Genomic DNA, 23,329 nt, shown 5'->3' on the forward strand with positions numbered 1-23,329 from the left:
ATTACTTAAAAAAATAAATTTCAAACAATTGTTTTCTTCAAAAATGAAGGAAAGTTAATTAAGTTAGAATTTAGCTCCTTTTTTATAAACCTCTGGGTTCAACATGGTTTCCCCACAAACCAACAAACTGACTGGAGCAAAGTCAAGCCTTTGCTCCAGTCAGCAAAGGCTTGACTGGAGTTTAGGGCAAACATGGGACCCAAGTTGAGCCGATGATTTATAAATGTCATCAGTAGTTTAAACAATTTTATTTTTCCTAAGGAGAAAATAAAATCTAAAGTGAAAAAAAAGCTGTCTGCAGTTTAATCTCAAACATTACATTGCAGATAAAACTAACCATTTGCAGCACTTTGCATTTATATTTTACATATGTCACATTACGAATAGTGTTTTCTTAAAATTGTACATGGTAGATTAGAACAAAATCTAAATTGTGTTGTGTATTTGTATTCTGCCGCAATTCATCAAAATAAATGTTTGCACTCAAAGATCTGTTGGAGTTTGACAACTATTTTTAATACAGAATGACATTTTGACCATTTTTCTTATAAAAGAAAAAACTGGCTACATTTATACAGTTGTTTACGTTCAATGAAAAACTACAAGAAAGAAAAGTATGCCCTTCTCAAATATTAATAAAATATATTAATAATCAGACCCTTATCGTTGCTGAACAGCGTTTTGAATGATTCTGCAGGGATTGTAAGGATTTATCTTATCTTAAGCTCATGTTTATGTTCGGCTCACTTTTTATCAGCAGACATGGTGACAAATTCTTGTATTTACTGCCATCTAGCGGATCCTATTAGAAATGTTCAATCAATTCTTTAAATTATTTTTATGTTATAGATTATTTGTATAAGGTTTTTATCGAGGTCTGTCTTAAATTAAGTTTGGGAAAAAAAGCGTGTTTAAACAAAGGGAAAGTGTTTTTTTTTTTTAAACATTTTATTTTTATAATTATAATGGTGTGGAGCAGGTTTTTCTATGAATTCAGTCAGTGGCAGAGATTAGAGTTATGCTCGCAGCAGTAACAGCAGCAAAGCCGTTGTTTGCTTTCATACTAACGTCGCCGCTGTTGGTTTTGACGTCAGGTGAGTGCAGCACAGCACGCCCCTCCATCCCCGTGCAGAGCAGAGGACGTCTGGTGCGCACGGAGCGCGCCGTTCGGCCCGCCCGGCGGACACTGCAGTGGAGGTACCGAGCCATCGCTGCGGCAGCTCGCTCCCTTCTCTACTTCCCGCTACAACCGGTCCGGTCCGGGCCGGGACAGAACAGCGGGCAGAAACCGCTGGGAGCCATGGCCGAATCCAACATGCGGTGGGGGTTTCCCCGACTGCGCCGGGCCGCGGTAAGCTCCACCGGGAGGTGGGGAACGTGGGAGGCTTCAGACTGGGCGGTGAAGGATAGCTACTGCAGCAAAGAGAGATAATACTGTTATACACCGCGACACCGAAGGGCGTGATGTGTTTTTAAGACGCAATGCATTTTTAACACTCCTAGAGGCTGCAAAGTGCAGCTCAATGTCAATAAGTCTGTGTTTGGTGTAGGACAGGCCAATGACAAATGTGCTTGGATTGGTCCTGAAGGTGCAAAACAAAAAGCTTTCCTGGGAGACCACAGAAATGAAGATGTTGTTAAAGCCTTGTTTGTGTATTAAGTCAAATCAGCCTCTTTGATCTTTATATATTGCACAGTTGTGCAATGCTGATGTTCTCACAAGTTTTGGTTACATCATCATGGCTGCTGGGTGAGCAAAAAGATTCACAATTTGAACTTAAGTTGATTTTTCTGTAAGAATGAAAGATTTAGTAGATTTTGCAGACAGGTCCACATTTTAAAGGCATGTTTATATGTGGACAGTTCACTTTTAACATGGCTTTCAATATTTTTACAAATATAACATGATGGGTGTTAATTTGCATTCAGACCCCTTCATTCTGATATGATTAAATACAGTTCTGTTGTCATCCAACTGATAAATAGCGCTTAAGTATTTGTCTCAGTGTAAATAGAGCTTTTCTGTGAAGGCCTCAAAGGTTCAGTAGAGCAAAAGTGAACAAAAAGCACAATGAAGACCAATGAGCTCTGCACACAGGACAGGAATAATGTTACAGAAACGTTTACAGCAGAGAAACATTATGACACAAAAGACCAAAAAGCATTAAAATTTTAACACAACCAATATGGAGGAGACAGCAAACGTGGAAAAAGACGCTCCAATCAGACGAGACAAACCAAACTTTTTGGTAGTCGTACTAAATGTTTACAAATTTTCCCTATTTAATCCAGGAGAACTGTAAAAGGCGATACTGCAGAAATGTCAGTCTCTAGATATAAGCGGGTAGAAATATACCCCCAAAGGAGTTGCAACTGTAATTTTAACTTTCTTCTACAGGCTAAATACAAAAACTGCTACACTTAAAACTGTTATTTGTTGATTTTCATCCTGAATGAAATCAGAGTAATGTTTACTAGTTTGCTGCTGGACTAAAATGATTTCATCTTCATAAAAATATTGATAGCAACCATAAAGAAAACATATTTTCTAAAGTTTATATTTGTTCAAATAGTCTTTTTAAAGTAAAGCTAACTATTAATTCTTACGACCAGAGTTTTAAAATCAAGTTTTCAGTTGCTATTAAATTTTACCTGATGATAAGATGAAGTTTGCCCAGCAACTTCTACAGGAATCTGAAATGTTGATTTTGAAGAAAAAGTTATGCTTTAATTTTCAAAATCTAAAATGTACAGACAGCTAGATGTCATGATTTAAAATACAGTTATTTTACCATGGAAAATGCAGCTGTAAATCACATAATGACAATAACTAACCGGCATTCAGCTGCCAAGTAGCTACTACAAAGTTTTACAAAAACATTGTTAAAGTTTATTACAACAAATAAAATGTGCCTGTCTGTTGGGAGCTTGGCTTGACAGCTGAGACTGAAGGAAGATGTCACTAAGCAGCAGAGTGAGTAAGAAGAGCTGATCTTTAGAGGCGCTGAAGTGCTACAGAAGCTGAAAGATCTGCCAGACTGACATTGAAAGATGCTGATGCTGTGTTAAGCTTCGCACTATTTCTCTGAGTTGGCAGTCTAACTTCTTCGATGCCGTCTCTCTGTTTCCTGGCTGCCAGAAACAACAGAATCAGTCACACAAATCTGTTTTTGTAGCTGAAACAATAATATTTTCAGAATAATTATGTCTGGTTTTTTTTATGCTTGACCTGAAATTTAAAAATAATCTGTGCTGCATGTGTGTCATTTGGCTGACACAATCAGTCTAGTGTTCTGCAATGCAAAGCATTTTTTATTGTAAAACAAGTTGAAAGACAGAAAGATTCATATCTATTAGTATTCTCCGCACAAAACGACACTTCAACATCATCTCAAGAATATGTGCAGCTTGGATTTCATCTTATATTTGGCTTGTTAGATGGACTCTGAGCTGAAAGTCCACATTTAATTTTAATGGATCAGAAACTAAAGTCGTTGTTGGACTTGCTGGGAGGAAGTGTTGGGAAAGAATAAAGAAATTATAAAGAGACACAAACCAATTTCAAGGCATCAGATGCAAAATTAATTTTTAAGTCATGTTTGATACATACAGCATTTTTACAACTGTCCCTTGATTTTGCTCTAAAATGACCTGGGAAAAATACATAATACTCTCATTTAGAAGATTTTTAAAAAGTTTGTTTCTTTGGAAGCAAAAGATCTAAAGTCAAAGATTTTTGCACAGTTTGACATTTTTAAATTGTATTTTTGTATAGAAGTCAGGAGTTCATAAAAAATAAGAAATGAATTACTGTTTATTTCTTTTAGACTTCTTTTCCTGGCAACCTTCACTTGGTCTTGGTGCTTCGCCCCACCAGCTTGTTGAGCTCCACCCCCAGTCCGTCCTCCAGCACAGATCTGGGCTTTCGCTTCAGCCAGGATGACTTCCTCCTAAAGATGCCGGTAATAAGACTTTACCGAATATCACACAGCATAATTTGCATGCAATACTGCATTTAGTTAATTTTCTAATTTTGTAAATGTTAGACAGCAACTAGCGAGTTGGACTCAGGATTTATTTTTGCTCTGTGTCTTGCAGGTGGTGATGCTGCGCTCAGTGGGTGACCTGCTGCGCTACATCGACGAAAACCACTTGGCATCAGACTTTACTGCAAAGGTGGAATATTGCCAAAGTGACTGGGTCCTCCTACGATCGGTAAACAGCTAACTGATGTTAATCCACCACACCAAGTCTTACAAAATGCCATCTGTTTTTGTACTTTTGGGTGACAATTTGTTTGTTTATGCAGTCCATTGAGACCTTTGCAGTGACGGTGAAAGAGATCGCTCAGCTGCTGCAGGGATTCGGCTCTGAGCTGTCTGAGACCGAACTCCCAGATGAAGCTAATGCCATTGAATTCCTGCTCCACTCCCACTCACATCGATACAGACAGATGAAGGTGGCACTTCCTCACTCTCCATTCTTGTCTATTTTTCTCTCTTCTACTTTTTACAGCAGTTTTTTCTAAATTTTAGGTGCTTGTTGCTTTAGCTTTGGTGTTTTTCTTATTTTGCCAGGATGACATCCGGGGCGTGCTGAAAGAAGGACGCCTGCTGCTGTCAAACCTGGAAACAGTTAAAGCTGCAAAGAGAGAAGCTGAGGAAGAGCGGGAAATACAAGCCGACATGGAAACTGTTCAGAGGTGATGCTGTTCATGTGAAAAAGTTCCAGGATCATTTCTTGGAAAGTTTTAGTTGTGTTTAGATTTGAACTTTATTTAAGCAGAGTTTGTTTGGGCGTATGCCTGCGTATTGTGTGTATTTTAGGCTTCTGGCACAGCTCAGAGACATGGAGGAGGCATTTGATGGTTTCTTTGAAAAACACCACCTGAAGCTGCAACAGTACCTCCAGCTGCTGCATTATGAAAGCAGCTTCCAGCAGGTGGGATAATTGGTGTTTGTGCTCTCACTCCCATAAAAGTCAATTTAGTCAGGCCTCTTGATTTACACTCCTGTGGTTTGTGTAGATGGATGAGGTGCTGGAGCGGATCTCGGCCCAGGAGAAGGAAATTGCCTGTGTGGGAACTACAGTGGTTCAGACAGAACAGCTACTTAAAGATCTGGACAGTCTGGATAAACGAGCTCAGGTCATGAAACACACATAAAGGTTCACTTCACTCAATGTTCAGGTGTATCTCAATACATGACAATATTGAAAAGTTACTGAATTCAAAAGGTGAAACTCATTTTTCAGATTAATGCAACAGAATGATGTTTTCAAGCCTATATTTATGTTAAATGTGATTATGTTTTTACTCCCAGCTAATGAATCATTGAGTTAAAATATTACATCAGATCAATAAACCATATTGATTTATTCTATAAATCAATATAGAATTGATTTATAGATCTATAGAATATTTATTCTATAAATCAATATAGAATAAATATTGATTTATTCTATAAATCGATATGGTTTATTGATTTATAGAATAAATCGAAATGAGATATCAAAATGAGATGATATTGTTACCCATTTTGAGCCTTTAAATTGTAAATTAAAAGTAAATAGTCAAATAGACCAAACCTTTCTCATTTAAAATAAAAAGATGTGGATTTTGCATCTTGGGATGAAGCTGGAAATAAAGAGAGATGACTTTGAACCTTTCGAAAAATACATTGATGTGTAAACAAACCATTATTGCTAATTACTTGAAAGGTTAAATGGAGATATCGCAGATTATTTGAGAGATTCATCACACAAATTGGAAGAAAATTGGACTTCAAATAAGGCTTTGGTTTTCTGAAATATGTTGGGGAAATTTTTCAAATATTATTTTTAGTAGTACCCTCCTCATCAAGGGCAAAGTGGAATCAGTTGTCCTCTGCTGGCTCTATAAACCCAACAACAACGAAAATATGCTGATACTGCTGCGTGCAACACTCACCTTTTCAGACTATTTTCAGTCTACCTTCATCTACATTGTACATTTCTTCACACTAACTATTGCTAGAGTTGGTGGGCCACAGAAAAACAAATACAGCAAGGAGTAACAGAGAAATGTGTTTGTTCTTTGACAGAAACTTCTTGTTCGAGTGACATGAACCTCAAGGCTTTACATGCTATATTTGTTCTCAAATGTAATGTTCACACCCTGACATTGGGCGTATAATGTTGTGTACATCAGGAGGAGATGAATCGGGCCCAGGTTGTGATCCTGCACGGCCACCAGCTGGCTGCCAACCACCACTACGCTCTGGCGCTCATCGTCCAGCGCTGCAACGAGCTGCGACATCACTGTGATGTCATCAGCACTGCCATACGCACCAAACGGGCCTCACTCACCCGCACACGAGACCTGCTGAGGCGCCTGGAGGAGGTTAAAAATATTACAATCATAAGCTATCTCTGTCTTTGTTTAATCCTTTCTTTATGTTTGAAATTTGTGACATTTTTGTTGTTTAATAAAAGTCTATAGTTTTGTCTTGTTCTTTTCTTGACAGGCTCTTCGTTGGTGTGATGAGGGGGCGTATCTGCTCGCCAGCCAGATGGTGGACAAGTTCCAAACTAAAGAGGGAGCTCAGGAGGCTCTGCAGTACCTGAGCAGCCACCAGGAGAGGGCGCCATCTGTTGTACAAAACACCCAGGACACGCTGAGCCTGGAGTTTGAAGCTGTGCTCACACCTCAGCTGCAGGTAGCTGTTTGCTGTGCTGCTGCCTCAGTCGCAGTTGCAAAATTTCACACTTTTGTCTCTTCGCAGTCCCAGATTACTATGGTGAAAGAGAAGCTGAGCTCAGTTCAGTGCATGATCAGAAACAGAGAGCAATGTTTGAAGAAGCTTGCAGATGTGCAGGTTCGACCCATTCAGCTGGTGGCGCCTCGGCCTGAACCGGATCAGACCGTACTCCGCTGCAAGTCACCACTCTTCTCCCCGAAACACGGTACACTGCCTCTTTACATGTTTAGCTTCTGTTATATTTTATTTGTTTATGGCTCTTTTCTTCTGGACAGAATAATACTTGAATTGTATCAAATAACAAAATGATTCATGAGCTGATCTGCTGCTGCTGATGATTTTAAGAGTACTGCAATTTTTCTTTTTAATGTTGATGTTTCCTCTAACATCAGTATCATTTGGTGATCGTTTCCTCTGTGTTTATTTGTGTGGCATTTCCTACAGGTGTGGATTTTAATGTCTTGAACTCAAAGTTCTCATTTGATCTCCTTCCTGGCAAAAGAGCTTCAAGAAGAAACAACAGCCCACGCAAGGTGTGTGTTCATTTAGCCATTGTCTATAGGAGGAATATTTTTTTATTTTCGACTTCAGATTTTGTCCCATATTAAGCCAGAAATTACTTAGTAAATATGCTAATTAAGTTTCTATGTCTGCATTATCTTGTAATATTTACCACAAATGTGAAGATGTTAAAAAATATATGTTTTTTACTGCTGTAGCTACACACAGAAACATAGATACAATTTACAATTTATCCAAAGCAAACGGCCAAATCATTAGAAACATCTGCCATCTTAGCCTCCAGATGAAAACAATTTAATGTGCTGCTTCTTTATCTGTGGTTAGTGTTAATTTCACCGCCTCGCTGTGGCCATGTTTTGTCAGATTGAGGTGATGCATGATTACCAAGGTAACCGCAGCTGCCTGTATGGCCCCAGCCCAGAAACGGATTCAGAAGCAGAGGACAATCCAGAGCAGGTCACACGGTAAGTGACCCCCGACACTTCAGAGCTGATTTCTGATTTCAAATTTGACTCCTGCTCTAACCATGTTTTTGTTTAATCTGCATCTTTTTCTGCATTATGTTTTATTTTTCTATTTTGAATTGAAGATAGTTTGTCTCTTTATTGAACTGTTGTAGGCACATTATGAAGGAACTGATAGCTACAGAGAGGATCTATGTTGATGAACTTCTCTCTGTTCTTCTGGTAAGTTTGCATTTTTTAGTTAAAGCAGCTCAAAGAAAACATCAAGATTAGAAAAAAAAAATTATGCTTTATATTTTTTGACTTAGTTTCCCATTTATTTTACTTGATCTATATTTCTGATTTATCAGGGTTACAGGGCAGAAATGGAGGATCCCTCCATGTCTTATCTACTTCCCTCAGCTCTTCGCTGGCAGAAAGATGTTCTGTTCGGCAACATGCCAGAGATTTACCAGTTCCACAGCAGGCAAGCCTTCAGGCTCATTCACATGTTCTCACCAGCTCTCGCTGAGTTGTCCTTGCTTTCCTCTCTTTTCGCTCTAATCAGATCTTCTTGCCTTTCTCTTCTCTTGCATGTTCTATTTAGGATCTTCCTCCATGACCTGCAGGGTTGCCTTGAAACACCAGAGAGGGTGGGGGCTTGTTTTCTGCAGCGGGTGAGTAGACAGGAGGAGGGATGTGAGGACTGAATCAAAGTTGATCAAAGAAGCATAAACTAAGTGGAGCCTTATGTGTGCTTGAGTAGAAAGACAAGTTCCAGGTGTACGAACGTTACTGCCAAAACAAACCCTGCTCTGAGCTGCTTTGGAGACAGTGCTCTGAGTCGCCGTTTTTCCAGGTAGCTACATTTAGCACACATATGGAAACTCTCTACTCCATTTACGTTTTTATCATTAAACTCTGTCCCTTTGTCATTTTTTTCTTTTTGCTACTCTCAGGAGTGCCAGAAAAAGTTGGACCACAAGTTGGGCCTAGATTCTTATCTTCTGAAACCAATCCAACGCCTCACTAAGTACCAGCTGCTGCTGAAGGTTTTAGAATCCTACAGAAATCTGTTTCACATGAATAAAAAAAACAAACATTTTTGGTATTCACTGCAAAAACATAAAATCTCAATAAGAATTTGTGTCTAGTTTCTAATGCAAATATCTCAGTACACTTGAAATGAGGCAAAACTGACTTACAAGTAACTTTTCAGCAACATACAGGAGCTTATTTTACATAAACAATCCTTTAATATCGATGAAAAAGTACTAGTTACACTGGCAGATGATTCCTCTTGTAACAAGACACTTTTCCCAATGTCCTATAGTTTGCTGAAAAGTTACTTACAGTTTAGTTTTGTCTTTTTTCAAGTGCGCTAAGATAGTTGCATTAGAGACGAGACCAAAATTACTTAGTTAGATTTTGTGTTTTTGCAGCGTATTACATCAAAGGTTTGACAATAGAGGTTGAGAGAATTTGCTTTTTTCTTTGCAAAATTGTTACTGCTTGTTACATACACATGGTAACAAAATGGTAATTTTCTGTCAGCTCAAAACTGTTTTAGCAATAAACAAATAAGGTAGTTAAGTTTATGATCATCCAAACTAAGTTTGCAATTTAGGTGCAGCAAGAAATCAGCTATTGACAAGAGTCAGACTTAACTCAACAACTAAACCCCCAAAGAAAAAAAGAAAAATCTGGTCTTTTCTAGATCAATGAATGCATCAGAAAAATGGTTCTAAACTTCATTTTAATATTTATGCAAAACAAAACCAGGGACTGGGGCTCTTGTAGATGTTTCCGAACAGGCTTCATTAATTTGCTGCTCAGCAGACTGGCTGACAGTGACTTCCAGTTTTACTAGATTAGATTATGCAAAAGCTGCTGACATTTCCTGCTGTGTCTGTCTTTACTCAGGAGCTTTTGAAACACTGTGTGGAGGAGCACTACCGCTGTGAGCTCCAGGAGGCGCTGGATTCCATGCTGGAGCTGCTGAAGTCTGTCAACGACTCCATGCATCAGATAGCCATCACAGGATATCCGGTACCAACAAACCAAACCAATAAATTAAACCGAGTTCATCTGATTTAATGTATATTACTGCTAAAACTAGCAAAAACATTCACATTCTTTCAGTGAGGATCTTCTTGAGCTTAGTAGCTTTTGCGTCTTGGTTTTCAGGGCGATATTAGCCAGCTGGGCCGCATAATCCTCCAGGGGAGCTTCAGTGTGTGGATCAGTCACAAACGGGCAGCGGTGCGAATGAAAGAGCTGGCCAGATTCAAACCCATGCAGCGACATCTCTTCCTCTATGATCACGCACTGCTCTTCTGCAAGCGACGAGACGAGGACAGTCATGACAGCTTCTACAGCTTCAAGTCCTGCCTCCGAGTTAAGATCCAACACTTGCTGATACTCCAGGAGGCAGTAAAATTATGTCAAAGAAATGAGGGTGATGTTGAGAGTCAAGTAGTGAGTTGGGGGGGTCTTCTTATAGAGTAGTGTTAATATTGTAAGTGAAGTTCATAGTATGACTGCAGTTTGTTTTGTGCAGCTAATTACTAATTAGATCTTGAGCAATCATTTTGTAGATTTCCTTCACTTTCAGACTTTAGGGTAGTGTGGATTGTTTATTTAAACTGTAAATAAAAGACTAACAACACTATTTTTACTGGTGCACATTGAGTATCAAATGTGTATTACAATGGCAGCTAGAGCACTAAACCCCACAGATAAATGTAAGCTGTGTTATATCATCCCTGTTTGTCTCTAGATGAGCGCTGTGGCCATCACAGAAACTGTGAAAGGAGATGTGAAGAAATTTGAAATCTGCTACAGTGGCAGAGAAGTTGTTTATTTAGTTCAGGTATTTTGCGTTTGGTTTGCTATTTTATATTGAGTTACATATAATTTCAGCCTTAAACTTTTTTTTATTTGGTCTGTGTGTATGCTGTCTGTCCTAGGCTCCCACAGTGGAGGTCAAAGTTGCCTGGCTGAACGAGATTCAAAAAATACTGACCAACCCACAGAAACTACGACAAGGTTTCTACCACTTCAGTTGTTCAGTTAAAACATGTATTTACAATGATATAAAACTTACAATCTGCTATAATTTGTACATGTAAAGTAATACTGCAGAACTGTACTTACAGAGTTTTTTTTTCTGCTCTATCAATTCAACGTGGTTTATAAATTCACTCAGATTTAACCCAGGCGTGTCTGTCTCCATCTATCCTCAGATGAAGATTCTTCTCTTCTCCCAGACAACCTTCTCTCTGACAGGTGACTCGATCTTTGATATCCAAACTGCTAGTCACATATTCATTGATATCAATATTATATATTTTTTGATATTTTAACAGCACATTTTATCCATTAATTTTCCAATACTATTACAACATACAACCTCTGTGATTAAAAAAACATAGAAATGACAGCACAAGTATGACTTAATGCTAATTTTCTAAAATATGCAGAGAGTCAAAATTATACATACAGGCTCAAATATGTACATTTGCTACCTCTAGTATTTGGATAATTGTCCCTCAGCAAATTGCTTATCAACCTCATACTTTTTGTAATCAGTGAGTTTCTATCATAATGAGACAAAAATGAAAACATGCTATTTTTTAAATTTATTTTTTATGCCATTTTTCAAATGACTTAATGAAAGTGCAGTCTCATCAGGATGTGATTAACTGTATTTCTTTACAGGTGTTTTGTATTTTTGCGTATGTTAAAGTAACAGTGATTGGTGTTTGCATGCCAGCATGTTATGGGTTTGGAGAATGTGTGTCACATTATGAAAAACATTTCTTATTTCATGTCTAGGTAACTTTTGTTTTTTTAGTAATTTCCAACATATTTTACCAACAGATGAAAATAAATAACATTGTTTCCATGCATGATATTATAGATTTATGTTTTACCAAAAGGCCTTCATTGCAGAAAACTTACAACAGACCTGGTATCAGTTCTGTGAGATCTTCTTTAGTTATATTAATCTTGCACTCTGAGTGACGTGCATAAAATTATTTAAGTTAAGAAATTTCTCATCTTCCAGAAAGTGAAGAAGATCCTTTTTTTTTTATATATGAAGTTAGACTAAATTAGTTTCAAGCAAAAGTGTGAATGAATGATATCACAAAACTAGGAAATGCAAATTATTACACAAGTAAAAACAAGCAAAATTTTGAACACACAAAATAATTCCAATTAAAATTCAACACAATACACTATCAGTAAAAAGGTAAACAAAACAGATTATGTGTTTTCTTCAGGCCAATTTTCAGAAGAAGTTTTAAAATTTGAGGACAGGTAGAAAATGTATGATGTTTACTAGTTTATTCCAAAGTTGTGGAGCATAAAATACAAAGACTGTTGCACCAAATTCTGTATTCATTTATAATTTGAACTTTGTTCCAATCGGCACCATCTAAAACATTCTGGGGATCTCAAAGACCAGGATTGAAATAAATTATGAAGAATAATAAACTACAGCCTATCACGTGCATTTCTATGGTATCGCGTCTTTTAGATTGCTTGGAGGAGACTTTTTGGCTTTCACAAACAGCAGATTGATTAGAGACCATTTTTAATACTTTGTTTGTGCTTTATGTAGAAAATGGGTGAATTTCAATTAATCAGAAGTAAATTTGACTGTTTTTTAAATTTTTCTCAATTCAATGGATTTGAATGGACCAATCCCACCCATCTGCTACTTAAAGCAAGTTAAACTATACTTTGGACTATTTGCAAATGAAATAAATATACATGACCTTTCTCATGTGTTTGTGTAGAATTTTGTTTGAATAAAATAACAATTCCATATATTGCAGCTCTCTTAAGATATCTGTGTTTGAACACAGTTCGAAATCAGAGGCTGAAATATATGTTGTTGCCAAATGAGTGGAATGCAGTGTGAACCTCCAGAATGTGAATGAGGTTTGACCTTGGTTTTGTGACTCGGTGGATGTTTGTTTGCCTGTCCTGTTTGTGGTGCTCGTGTCTGTGTTTCTGTGGCCATGCGTTGTTTTTTTTTAGCACATCAGAGATGTGTGTGTCGTGGGGCGCCGCGCCGGTGGGAGGCTGCTCAGCGTGTCTTCCTGTTCCTCACAGTTCCTCTGCAACAAGCCACGTCCACAATCACAGAGGGGAGGAGTCAACACATTCGAGCCCCGCCCACTCAGAGCCTGTGGTTCACTCGCCTCGACGAAGTGAGTTGGAAAATTGCAATATCAAAGTGAAAACTGATTTTTATAAAATAATGACATCTAAGTCTTTGTATGAATATCACATTCTTTAAAGTGAAAGACATAATTCAACAAAGTTGCATTTACCAAGGTGGGGAATATATATGCAATCACTTATTTTATGTTTCATATTTTTACTTTATGTTTGTAGAAATCAGTTTTAAATTTTTTGTCAAAAAAGCCAAATTTTGCTGATCATAATTGATTTGTAGAACCAATAAGAAGGGTTTAAAAATCCAATGTGGTTGGTGATTTTTTCATAGGCACTCTAATAGCTTAACAACATTCTGAGCAAGAATATCTTCATAATCTTCTCTAAGATGTCTGTCTTTTGTACTGTTGTGAAATCTTATTACAAGCACTTCAGTGAAAAAAGAAAAGTGCTCAACATTTCTGTCAAGTTCTTCTCTGATCTTTGATGTTATAAATTTAGTATTTTTAAATACTTTCTGTACAATGTTTCTGGCTTAAAAGTGCAGCAGTCTGGGTTTCCTCTTTTCAGGTTGGCCTGCTCCTGCTCACTCTGTGGCGATTTGCGAAGGCCTGGAGGACTGGGGTGCAACAGACCTCTCTGCCTTATCCGACTCGGATGAGGAGGATCAGCCCTCCCCACTGGTAAACGTTTCTAAAGGGCTGGAAACAAACAAATTATATGTTGTTATCTGGATAAAATGCCATATGATTTAACCATCTACATACAGAAAACAACAAAACCCGTCCTCCCTTTGGTGTTGGAATAAATCTAATCTAGTCTAATCTAGAGGTTTACCTTCTTATGTTCAGGTGGCGGGCAGGTACAGGGTCATGGTAGAAAGCAGCATGGCCAGCTCTGATGACATCATCTTTAACTGCGGCGATGTCATCCAGCTGCTTTATGAGGATTCGTCAGGACTGTGGTAACATGCCGATCAGAACAAAATTCAAATTATAATGCATTCATGGATATATAGTCCAAAAAAAAAATCTAAAATGTTTGTTGTGCTCTGATGTGTCGTTTGTAATTTTAGGATGGTGAAGAATATCAGTCGCGGTGAAGAAGGTCGAGTTCAGCCTGAGGACTTGCACAGGATTCTGGGAGAGAGCTGCTGAGAGCCAATCAAAAGCCAGAAAACTCACATCATTCATTCATTTCCTAAACAAATGCAGGCATCTGATTCAGTCAAGTCAGACTGAAACACTCCATCAGCTGCTTATTCGACTTTAAAGAGCTGTGACTTCAGGACGGACCTCAGAGGAATGTAAAAATCGAAAGCACATACAAGCCATTTTTATTTACCTGCTCTAGCATTAAAGCAGAAGAATGTTTGGACTGGACTGGTTTGGTGGGTCCTCCGCATACTTCCTATGTGAACTTTTATTTTGGATGTTGTATAAATAATATTTTCTTATGACATATTTAAAAAATCAAAGCAGATAATTATGTACATATCATCTATTGTGCCAAACAGCAAAGCTAATCACTCCAGCTTCTTTTTGTGACATGTTTTTGAGTGAAACCTGCTTTCTTCTACTATAAAAAAACACATCCTGTATGGAATGTGTTCTTTTGATGTGCAAAGAAGTTGGCACATTAGCTCTGCCCCTGAATTTGGCCATAGATGTTATCTGAGAAGCTCTATGACTTCTTTGTCCAGTCACAAAACATACAATGCAAGATTGTGGGGGTGCAGCTGTGGTAGATCTCCCATGTTGCTGGTCCCAAATCAAACTCACCACCTCATCACATCCACACCAGCAGTCTGTCCTGCCGCTGCTCTGACTTTATCTAGATGACTAGGCTTGCTCCGTAGCAATAAATAACAACATCATTGAACAAAGTGATCAGAATGCTTTAGGTTCTCTGTGGAATATGAAGTGCTGATACCTCAAAATGTTTTCAGGAAAGTGAAAGGAAGGAGTAGGGTAAGGCTGAGGTGCAAGCAGCTTGTATGTTTGGTTCATATCACTCATTTTTAATTGTAAAAGAGCAACTTATAAAGAAGAACTTTAGAGTTTATAACCTCAGTTTGCATTTTGTGATTACGATTTCTTCTGGTTGTACATGTCTAGATATGCATACAGATCATTGCCAGGAAAGGTAGTCATGCAGTAATATCAGTTTTGATGTCAACCTGAGAGGAGTTTTGTAAATTTATTGTAACAGAATCTCTTGTCAATCAAGGTAAGCTAAAAAAAAAAGGCAGTGATAGTCTTCCAGCTACATTTACCTGGGACAAGAAATAAGAAGTTGTCTTAATTTCTTTCAGGCATCATTATACTTTCCCACTTCTTGTTGACATTTTGTTGCATGTAAAAAATTGCATCTTCACCCCTCAGTGGTTTACAGTGACAGGCAATGAGTTGTGTTTCTGCAGATTAGACTTTTACATATTCAAGATAATCTGACAAAAGTTTGGCAGAGTGAAGCCACAAGATAATTTATCGGAGTCAGTTCATACAGGTGCACATTAATATTAATCTTGCTAATATCCTTTTACAATCTGCATCTATGTTTTTATTTAATATAATTTATTCTGATATTAAAAATATCAAATAAAATGATGACTTTCTGAATGCAATCATGCATGCTAACCATGAAGACAATTTGCAGACGTTTTATTGTAATTCATGGTCAGATACATAGATGCATTCTGAGGAAAAGATTGATTTATTTACAGTAAAACTTATAAGGGCATGATGATGGGCAAGTTTAACATAATTCAGTTTTTTTTTGTAATCTGTGATATGCATTCTGTCAATCAGGAACCATTCTGTGAAAGAAAAACGTTATTCACAACATTTCTGCTATTATACAATGTGGAAAAATACAAGAGGGAAGTAAACCTAATGCCACAATACTGGCCAGTAATCTAGAACTGGAAAAGAATACAAGAAAATAGACTTCTGTTCAAAATTAATGCAACTCCCATCTATTTTTATTTGTCCTCCATCCGTTCTCTTTATTCTCCTCAAAATTCATTTTCAATCTTTACTATTTGATTTCTGCTTATTAATGTATTTTGAGTAATTACAAATATATTTGTTCCTGGCTTGGGCTTTCCTGCTAAAACATGTGTAACCTATTCATGAAATGTTTTTGTCTCCTCACATTCATCTGTCGAGCACAGTGTTTTACCGATTTCCTTGTGGCTCTGTGGACGAATACCTCTCTATTGATTTGCAATTACTTTTAGCTTTATTTTTGCCTCCTCTGCTGTTTTACACACATAGAACTGGTTAGTGTCAGCTATAATTGTAAAAATGAAAAAAAAGGCAACCAAAGATTAATGGGAGTTGAAATGATGAAGAAACAGACAGACGGTTCGCTGCCTCTGTAAAAATGCCTGGACTGACTTTTCCATATTGTCACGGATCTTGCCTAACTAATGGTTTTTCACAGAGTAAGTGTAACAAGTGGGCACTATATCACTGCCACTTATAATAACATGACACTTTTTGAGACAGCTAAATTCAAATGTGAATATGTAAATACAAAGATTATTATTAGTTTAGTATCTAAAATGTATCTAAATAGATAACTTAGGCAGTCAAAAACTATCAACTGACTTAAACAGATAGGCTAAAAATACACAATATTAGTAATATACTACAAAAAAATTGGTCCTACCCTTCCAGTAGGACCAAATTCAAGATTAACTTTACCAGTGAAACTAGATTTAATCTCACTGTCTTTAACACCTACAGTTGGACTGGAGCTTCTTCTCCATGAGATTTTTCAAACCCACTCAGAAACGGTTTTGTTCTGACAGGCTTCTTGAACTTGAACTTGTTTGCTGCATTTGCTCACTTTGCACTTTTTTTCTATCCTTTGAAACATTGAACTGTGTTGTATAGTAATGCATTATGCCTGTAATTGTTTTCCAAAATGTAAGCACATGGTTGTTTCATTTGATTCCGTCTGATTGAGGGGTTTATTTCAACTCCTCTTCTAATGTTATGGATCTTTGCAGAAAAATTGAACTTCATAAAATTGCACAAAGATGTTTTAATTTCTTATCGCCTAATAAAATATAATCTCAGTGTTCTTTTGCCGTGCTCTTACCTAGATTGAGTCTGTTGCTTATGATGAATGTTTAATTCCTTTATTGAGATGTACTGGTTTGTTGTCAGAGCTGCCAGGTCTGGGGCCACAATGTGCCTGATGAATCAACCACAGCTACAGTTTTAAAAAAGATTATTTATGTCACGCTTAGTGGGATCAGTGTCCTCCTGGTGAGCCTCAAGCCAATGCCTCATCGAAGAAATGTTGAGAACATCTGATGTGCTGCTTTTTGATAAAAAGGGAAGTTGTGAAACAAAGAAAAACAAATATAACCAGTTATAAATATACGTTTTAGAACAAAAATCACAGTAGAGTTGAATCTATTCAAATGCTACAAAAAAAATTCTCGAAACACGGCAAAACTTTGCATGCACATTTATTGCAGATTCATGGAAGAGTTTTAGTTCCTAATCTAGTAGTGGAAATGTTGAGAAAAATACCAAGAAGGATGTTTCATTCTTCCACCACAGCTTGTTGTAAAGTATGATTCTACAAAACTCAGTTTTTCACAAGCAACACATTTTAATTATTATAATGTATTTATGTAAAATTAAAACATGTTTGATGTTAAAGTGGAAGTCCTCTACAGACTAGCTAATCTGTTTTTGTCCAAATAGAGGAACGAAGAGTTTTACCTTTAGGCAAGATATCAACTTGAAACTGTCTAAAGAAATCCTGAATTTGCTGAACTACATATTTTAGTTGGACTGTAAGATCCCGGTTGTCTGAACAATCCAGGAGTAGTATCGTGAAACACGGGTGTAGATGCCGTATTTTCCTTTCTCTGCACAACCCTCCCCCCAGCTGACGATGCCGGTGAGAAACCAGGTTCCTTTGTAGTTGGTGGCATGCGGGCCACCGCTGTCTCCCTGGCACGAATCGCTCAATCCATCTGCCAGGCCGGCACAGAACATGAACCTGGTGATGTGGCTCCGGCTACTCTGTTTGCACAAGGTCCGGTCGGCAAGAGGAACCGATAACTTCTGAAGCTTGTCAGCTTCAAGACCACCGTCCCTTGTCCGTCCCCAGCCACTCACCAAAGAGCTGCTGGAGTCTTTCAGGAGGTCCTGTATGAAGGCTTTTGGGCCCACGCATATGGGACGTCTTTCATTGGACAGTTCCACAGGAGTGGCGAGCTTCAGCAGGGCGATATCGTGATTAAACTGTGATTCATGAGTGTTGTAGTGGGGGTGGATGTGTTCCTCGGCCACTTCATGGTTGCTCTCTGAAGCCTCGACCACATTCACATCATGTTCACCTGGAAATGTTGATGGCATGAGAGCTTGACATTGTATGAAACAATAAACTATTGAAAACTACTTGTGATTAGCTTTCAATCATATACAGAAAATTCATTGTAACCACGTGAAAAATGAGGAGCTGCAAAATATATTTTGTAAACCCCATTTTGTGTTTATTTCATCTCCCGGTTGTAATTCTTGTTTTTCTCAGACTGGGATGCTGCTGTGATAGAGAGGCTTAAAAGTACCGGAAACTTGATTTTAACCGATAAAACAGAAGTGAATGACATTTTAGAGCCCAGGCTGGTTGGAGAAGATGACTTTATGGCCACAAGAGTAAAAAAATGCAGATTTTCAGTAATTAATGTCTAAACTGTATTATTTTCCATGTCCTTTTTTAGAGGTGCCACAATGCCGTGTCGTAAACTATTTTATTTCAGTTTTCTGTGTTCATTTTGTTGAAGTTGTTGCTAGTTAGGAGGGTCATCCAAGTGTCATATGGACCATTCACCTGAAGAGGACTAATTATTTTTTTTTTGCAACATAGAAAATTGTTCTTTTTGAAAATAAAGAATCTCTTTTATTTGAAGGTCTGTGTGCTCTTTAATCCCAGTTCATCAGTTTTAAAGTGTACAGTTAGATATACTTTTGTTTTGTCTTACCAAGTCTTACGAAGATAGCGTATTGTTTTTCTCTGGCCACCTCCACGCAGTGGGCTGCAGTGATTACCCAAAATTCACTGAGCAGAGAGCCTCCACAGATGGGTAGAGTTTTGTTTCGCTTGGGTAAAAAAGCCATCAGGGCCACCTGCAAACACACATAGCAACTTTAGTCATCGGTTCAGTAAACATATGAATCTCACCACAGTCTTGTGATTGTTTTTAATGCAGCAAGAACTATTTCCAGGTCTAAAACAATAAAGTATGTCTCATATTTGACAAAAAAACATGTTTATAATCTCAAGACTTTGGGAAAGGTGCAGATCAAATTACATCTGGTACAGTTGTTGTGACAGTGGGTTGGTTTTAATCCAATGTAAAGAGAAATACAATAGCTTTGATTCCATGCAAAGCAAAATAAGTTATCCATAAAAAAATAATCATTCTCTTTATGCACTCAGTAACATTACCTGCCAAGGTATCTCGCCAGGTGTGGCCTCATTTCCTCCAACAATCCTCTCGTCCACATTCTTTTGTGCGATGACGGTGGGGAGCACAGGTAAATCCCAGGAACGCTTTTGTCTGGGACTTTTGCTCTGATCTCGCTCTGCTCTGGAGTTGAGAGTCTCAGCTTGGTTTAAGGAGGAACTTGAATCCAACCCAACTGAGCTGACATTTAATAGAGAATCTGCTGAGTTGTTGAACAGCTTTGATTCGTTCATTTGAAAGTTGAGGTAATCCTCGATTTCTTCAGCGTAATCATAGTCATAATCCTGTCTGGTGGAGTTAGTTGAGTTGGAGGATTGTGTCCACCTGAAAGATCTGGCAACCAGGCCAGAGGACAGGCTGACGATACCACAACTGAACGGCTCTGAGGGGAAAATAAGGCAAAATAGTTAGTTTTATCACTTAAAGATAATCTGTAAACTTATCAGCTTCTGTTTAATTCAGTATTTTTTCTTGGAATTGGGGTTGTGAGATCTGCTGTCCTTTTTTCTATGTCAGTAGTGTAATGAGCTGATAATTATTGTCTGCTCACTACTTGGCTCTAAGCATCTTCAGCTGTCAGCCTCAGTCAGTAGCAATGTCTTTTATTTGACAGCTGTGAACTGAAACGTCAGCTTGTTATGCCTTAAAGGATGGAGGATGTCAAACACGATGGGTCCAGCTTTCTGTCTTTGTACTTTATAACAGCTAGCTATCAACATTTCCAAATGAGAAGCTCAAACATTTTCAGTTTGATTAAAAAAAGACTTATCGTTGCAGATACACATTGAATTTATGGGAAGTTTCTTTCCAGTTTGATGAAAACCGCACTAATTTGAACTAATTTGAAAGGTTCAAATTGGTTGAATTTATCTGTTGATTTTTGTGCTTTTATAGTTTTAGAACTTTAGTATTTTTGGTAATTTGGACTGCGTAATACATTCTTTGCAGAAATTTTTTAACATATTATCAACTATGACATCTTTATTGTAATATCTAATATGGATGGAGGCATTAATACAGGTAAATTAAATTAATCTTCAACTTAAAATCTTTTATTATTATTAATTTCTTTTTAAAAATAAAATGCAATTATTAATCCAGACAATAATCCTGTGATTTTTTTTACAGCATACAGTCAGTTTTCATTTCAAAACTGTAATTTTTAAAAACCAGTGTGAACATCTTCTTCTTCCCCAAAGATTTGGAAACAAAGTTATACTTTTCTATCATCATGATTAGGCTGTTGCAATTTTAATACAGAAGTCTGCAAATGAGCATATCTTCTCTGCTGCTGCATCTAATTTATGGAATGATTTACATATTCATATAACAGTATAATGTGCTGGTTGTAACTTGTTGAGTTTGACAACTTTACTGTTGTTGCGTCAAATTAAATTGCGCTACCATGTGTTACTCTTTTTTTTAGTGAAATAAATTAATAGCATTCAGTATACCATGCGCATTCTTATATCTGTTTTCATGTGATCATTTTTGTTCCACGTGGTTTTGTTAAAAGTTTATTATTGTGGAATAGGAACTAAAGGAATAGAGACATCATGAAACAACCAGGAGAGATTTCACTTGAAGAACAAAACACATTGAGGTGACAGAATTTTATATTTTTGTAGATTTTTCCAGAATATGAATTCTACACACTGAACATCTGAAAAATCTTGCTGATTTTTTGGAGTACAGGTACCTGATGGTTGATGGAGCAGACATTAAACACTCTAAATAAGATTTTAACAACGGTTTACAATGTAGGTGGTCTGATTTTAACTTACCTGTTGGTTCACAACTTTTTCTATCTGTCCCAACTTTGTAACCAGCTGCACAGTGACACACAGGTCGGTGTCTTTCCATCGTGCAGAAATGTGCACACCCACCATTGTTGATCGAACACTGTCTGGTCTTGTCTGTAAAAAATAAAATCAAGCGTTAAACTGTAAATTAACACATCAGAATGTCAGGTCTTAAAAGAAAACATCATTGCTTGCTGTTGCCACTTACCAATCTCACAGTTTTTACCGGTAAAGTCTGATTTGCACCAGCAGATATAGGAGCTTATTCCATCCTCACAATCTCCTCCATTCTGACATGGGTTTGGCTTACACTGGTCACCATCTATGCACAAGCAATAAAAACAAACACATTAGAAGGTCAGAGCTGATTTAACTTGTCAGTGTGGGAAGTTGACAAATATTTGACTTACCAGTGTGGAGGACCCAGAATTCCATCTAGAAGTGAAACATAAGTTAAAGAGAAGGTTTCAGTTTTTTCTTTCAATATTCAGAGGAGAAGGTTTGGTCATTCTGGTGCTTGCGTTCAACCTACAGTTTTTTCATCATCCTCGAACCACTCCCTGGCCTCCTCCATGGTGCATTGCTCCTCTTTACATTCTCGCTCCAGGTTGTCTTTCTGGAGCATTTCCTCCAGACGCCCACTGTTGAATCTCCGTTGTCGTTTCAGCACCACATGTGCCGTCTGCTGAGAGATAAACACGGCTTCTGAAAAAAAAACAAAAAAAAAAAACAGAGGGGGGAAAACCTGATCAACCCTGATCTCATTATTTCAATTGAACTCTTATCACAGTTTCAGCTTACAGTAAAATTGTCTGCTATATATTCTGATTAAAGTATCAGAAGTTTATTGAAATGATGATAAAAGACAACTTTAAACCAAATGTGAATAACATATTTGGTGATAAACTTTAACTAATCTCAATAAAATATTCAATAAAATTACATTTCACAATCAGAATAACAAAGTATTTTGATGAAAGTTTGCAGTAACTATCAAAAGAACAAAAATTATTTTTGTTTTTATTTTTTTTTTACTCATATCCAACTTTTCTATTCTGTATTTACTTTGTTATGCTTTCAGAGGTGACAATGAGAAAAAGAAACTCTGCTTAATGAGAACAGATTTTCTAGCTCCTTTGCTTTGTGAATCTTTGTCTGTTTTCTCCAATACAATCAAGTCCAAAAAGTTGCTGTTTACCTGTGTTGTCTCCTGTGATCTCAGCACTTGCTCCAGGAACCCCGAGTTGAAAACCAACAATGAAAACCAGCAGACAAACTCTGGCCATTTTACCGCTGTTAGTGATCTGGCTGATTATGACACACGAACTCAGTGCAGTTAGACTAACTCACCACTCCAAAGTACAGGGAACACTTTGTTTACACGCCTGTGTGGTCACAATCTGTGAGTGTTTGTTCTTTCACATTTGCTTAGATTTAGACATTAGAAAGGAAGTGTGAGGTAAAATAACATGCCTAATTATTCTGGAATTAAACTTACCAATCTCATGAGAAAGAGAGATTTATAGAAGCACTTAATGTGAAAGTGGAGATCATGTTGGCTTCAAGTCGAATATTGTCTAATATTGACAGTTCATGACGGTTGAAAATGTTTTGTGTGTGCATGTTTGTGCTCAACTATTTGTAATGTTGTTTTTGTTTTGAGCATCTTTACACATATATAAAAAGTACAACAAACTGTGAAAACTTTTAAGAGAAGGCTAAAAGGCCTTTGGAGGACAACCTGAACAAAATGCATAGTTTCATATATGGAGTGATGACATGTTGCCTGGGACCTGCGGTAAGCAGAAATAGACTGAGCGCTAATAAAAAAAAAAAAAAAAATCTCTTTCTAATTCAAATATGTTCAATAACATGCTGAATAGCAACATAGTAAGGGATAGGATATTCACCCAGCATGTTTACACACAATAATGTGTGAGTTTGATACATTAAAGCATGAAGCAGTGTACCTGGAGAACCAGGGTTGGAAAAAACCTAAGTTAAGCTAAAAGATGTGCTTTAGACTGTAAGAAGACTCAGACTGACCACCAGGTAATTAAAAAAACCAGCAGAAATGAGTAGAATTACAATCATGTTTGCGTCATTTTGTGTTTAATTAATAAGCTACTTGATAGG

The 23,329-nt window shown here is 37.4% G+C and overlaps 2 protein-coding genes across 4 annotated transcripts; one reads left to right on the plus strand and one right to left on the minus strand.

Annotated features, from left to right (window-relative positions):
• Positions 1–1,129: 1,129 nt before the first annotated feature.
• Positions 1,130–16,984, plus strand: LOC129373517 (proto-oncogene DBL). Of its 2 annotated transcripts, none has more exons than XM_055051499.1 (26): positions 1,130–1,351; positions 3,828–3,962; positions 4,099–4,215; positions 4,310–4,459; positions 4,578–4,702; positions 4,827–4,941; positions 5,027–5,146; positions 6,188–6,379; positions 6,504–6,695; positions 6,762–6,942; positions 7,182–7,270; positions 7,623–7,723; positions 7,879–7,945; positions 8,074–8,189; positions 8,310–8,379; positions 8,469–8,561; positions 8,662–8,754; positions 9,626–9,751; positions 9,890–10,099; positions 10,482–10,574; positions 10,672–10,750; positions 10,948–10,990; positions 12,752–12,924; positions 13,463–13,575; positions 13,744–13,856; positions 13,968–16,984. In XM_055051499.1, exons 1-26 carry the CDS (start codon positions 1,301–1,303, stop codon positions 14,047–14,049), a joined length of 3,039 nt encoding a protein of 1,012 aa, XP_054907474.1. In that variant the 5' UTR covers positions 1,130–1,300; the 3' UTR covers positions 14,050–16,984. The 2 variants fall into 2 exon arrangements, with proteins under 2 accessions (XP_054907474.1, XP_054907475.1); XM_055051500.1 differs by having other exon boundaries at positions 12,827–12,924.
• A 376-nt stretch (positions 16,985–17,360) lies between these two features.
• f9b (coagulation factor IXb) lies at positions 17,361–22,529 on the minus strand. 2 transcript variants are annotated; one of them, XM_055051502.1, is made up of 8 exons: positions 22,392–22,529; positions 21,726–21,895; positions 21,604–21,628; positions 21,402–21,515; positions 21,176–21,307; positions 19,373–19,773; positions 18,906–19,050; positions 17,361–18,260 (listed from the first exon to the last, which is right to left on the minus strand). In XM_055051502.1, the coding sequence occupies exons 1-8, from the start codon at positions 22,477–22,479 to the stop codon at positions 17,701–17,703; spliced, it is 1,635 nt and encodes a 544-aa protein (XP_054907477.1). In that variant the 5' UTR covers positions 22,480–22,529; the 3' UTR covers positions 17,361–17,700. The 2 variants fall into 2 exon arrangements, with proteins under 2 accessions (XP_054907477.1, XP_054907476.1); XM_055051501.1 differs by having other exon boundaries at positions 21,726–21,898.
• Positions 22,530–23,329: the final 800 nt, after the last annotated feature.

Source organism: Poeciliopsis prolifica, unplaced genomic scaffold (genome assembly GCF_027474105.1).
Source record: "Poeciliopsis prolifica strain line A6 unplaced genomic scaffold, Auburn_PproV2 SCAFFOLD033, whole genome shotgun sequence".
NCBI lineage: Eukaryota > Metazoa > Chordata > Actinopteri > Cyprinodontiformes > Poeciliidae > Poeciliopsis > Poeciliopsis prolifica.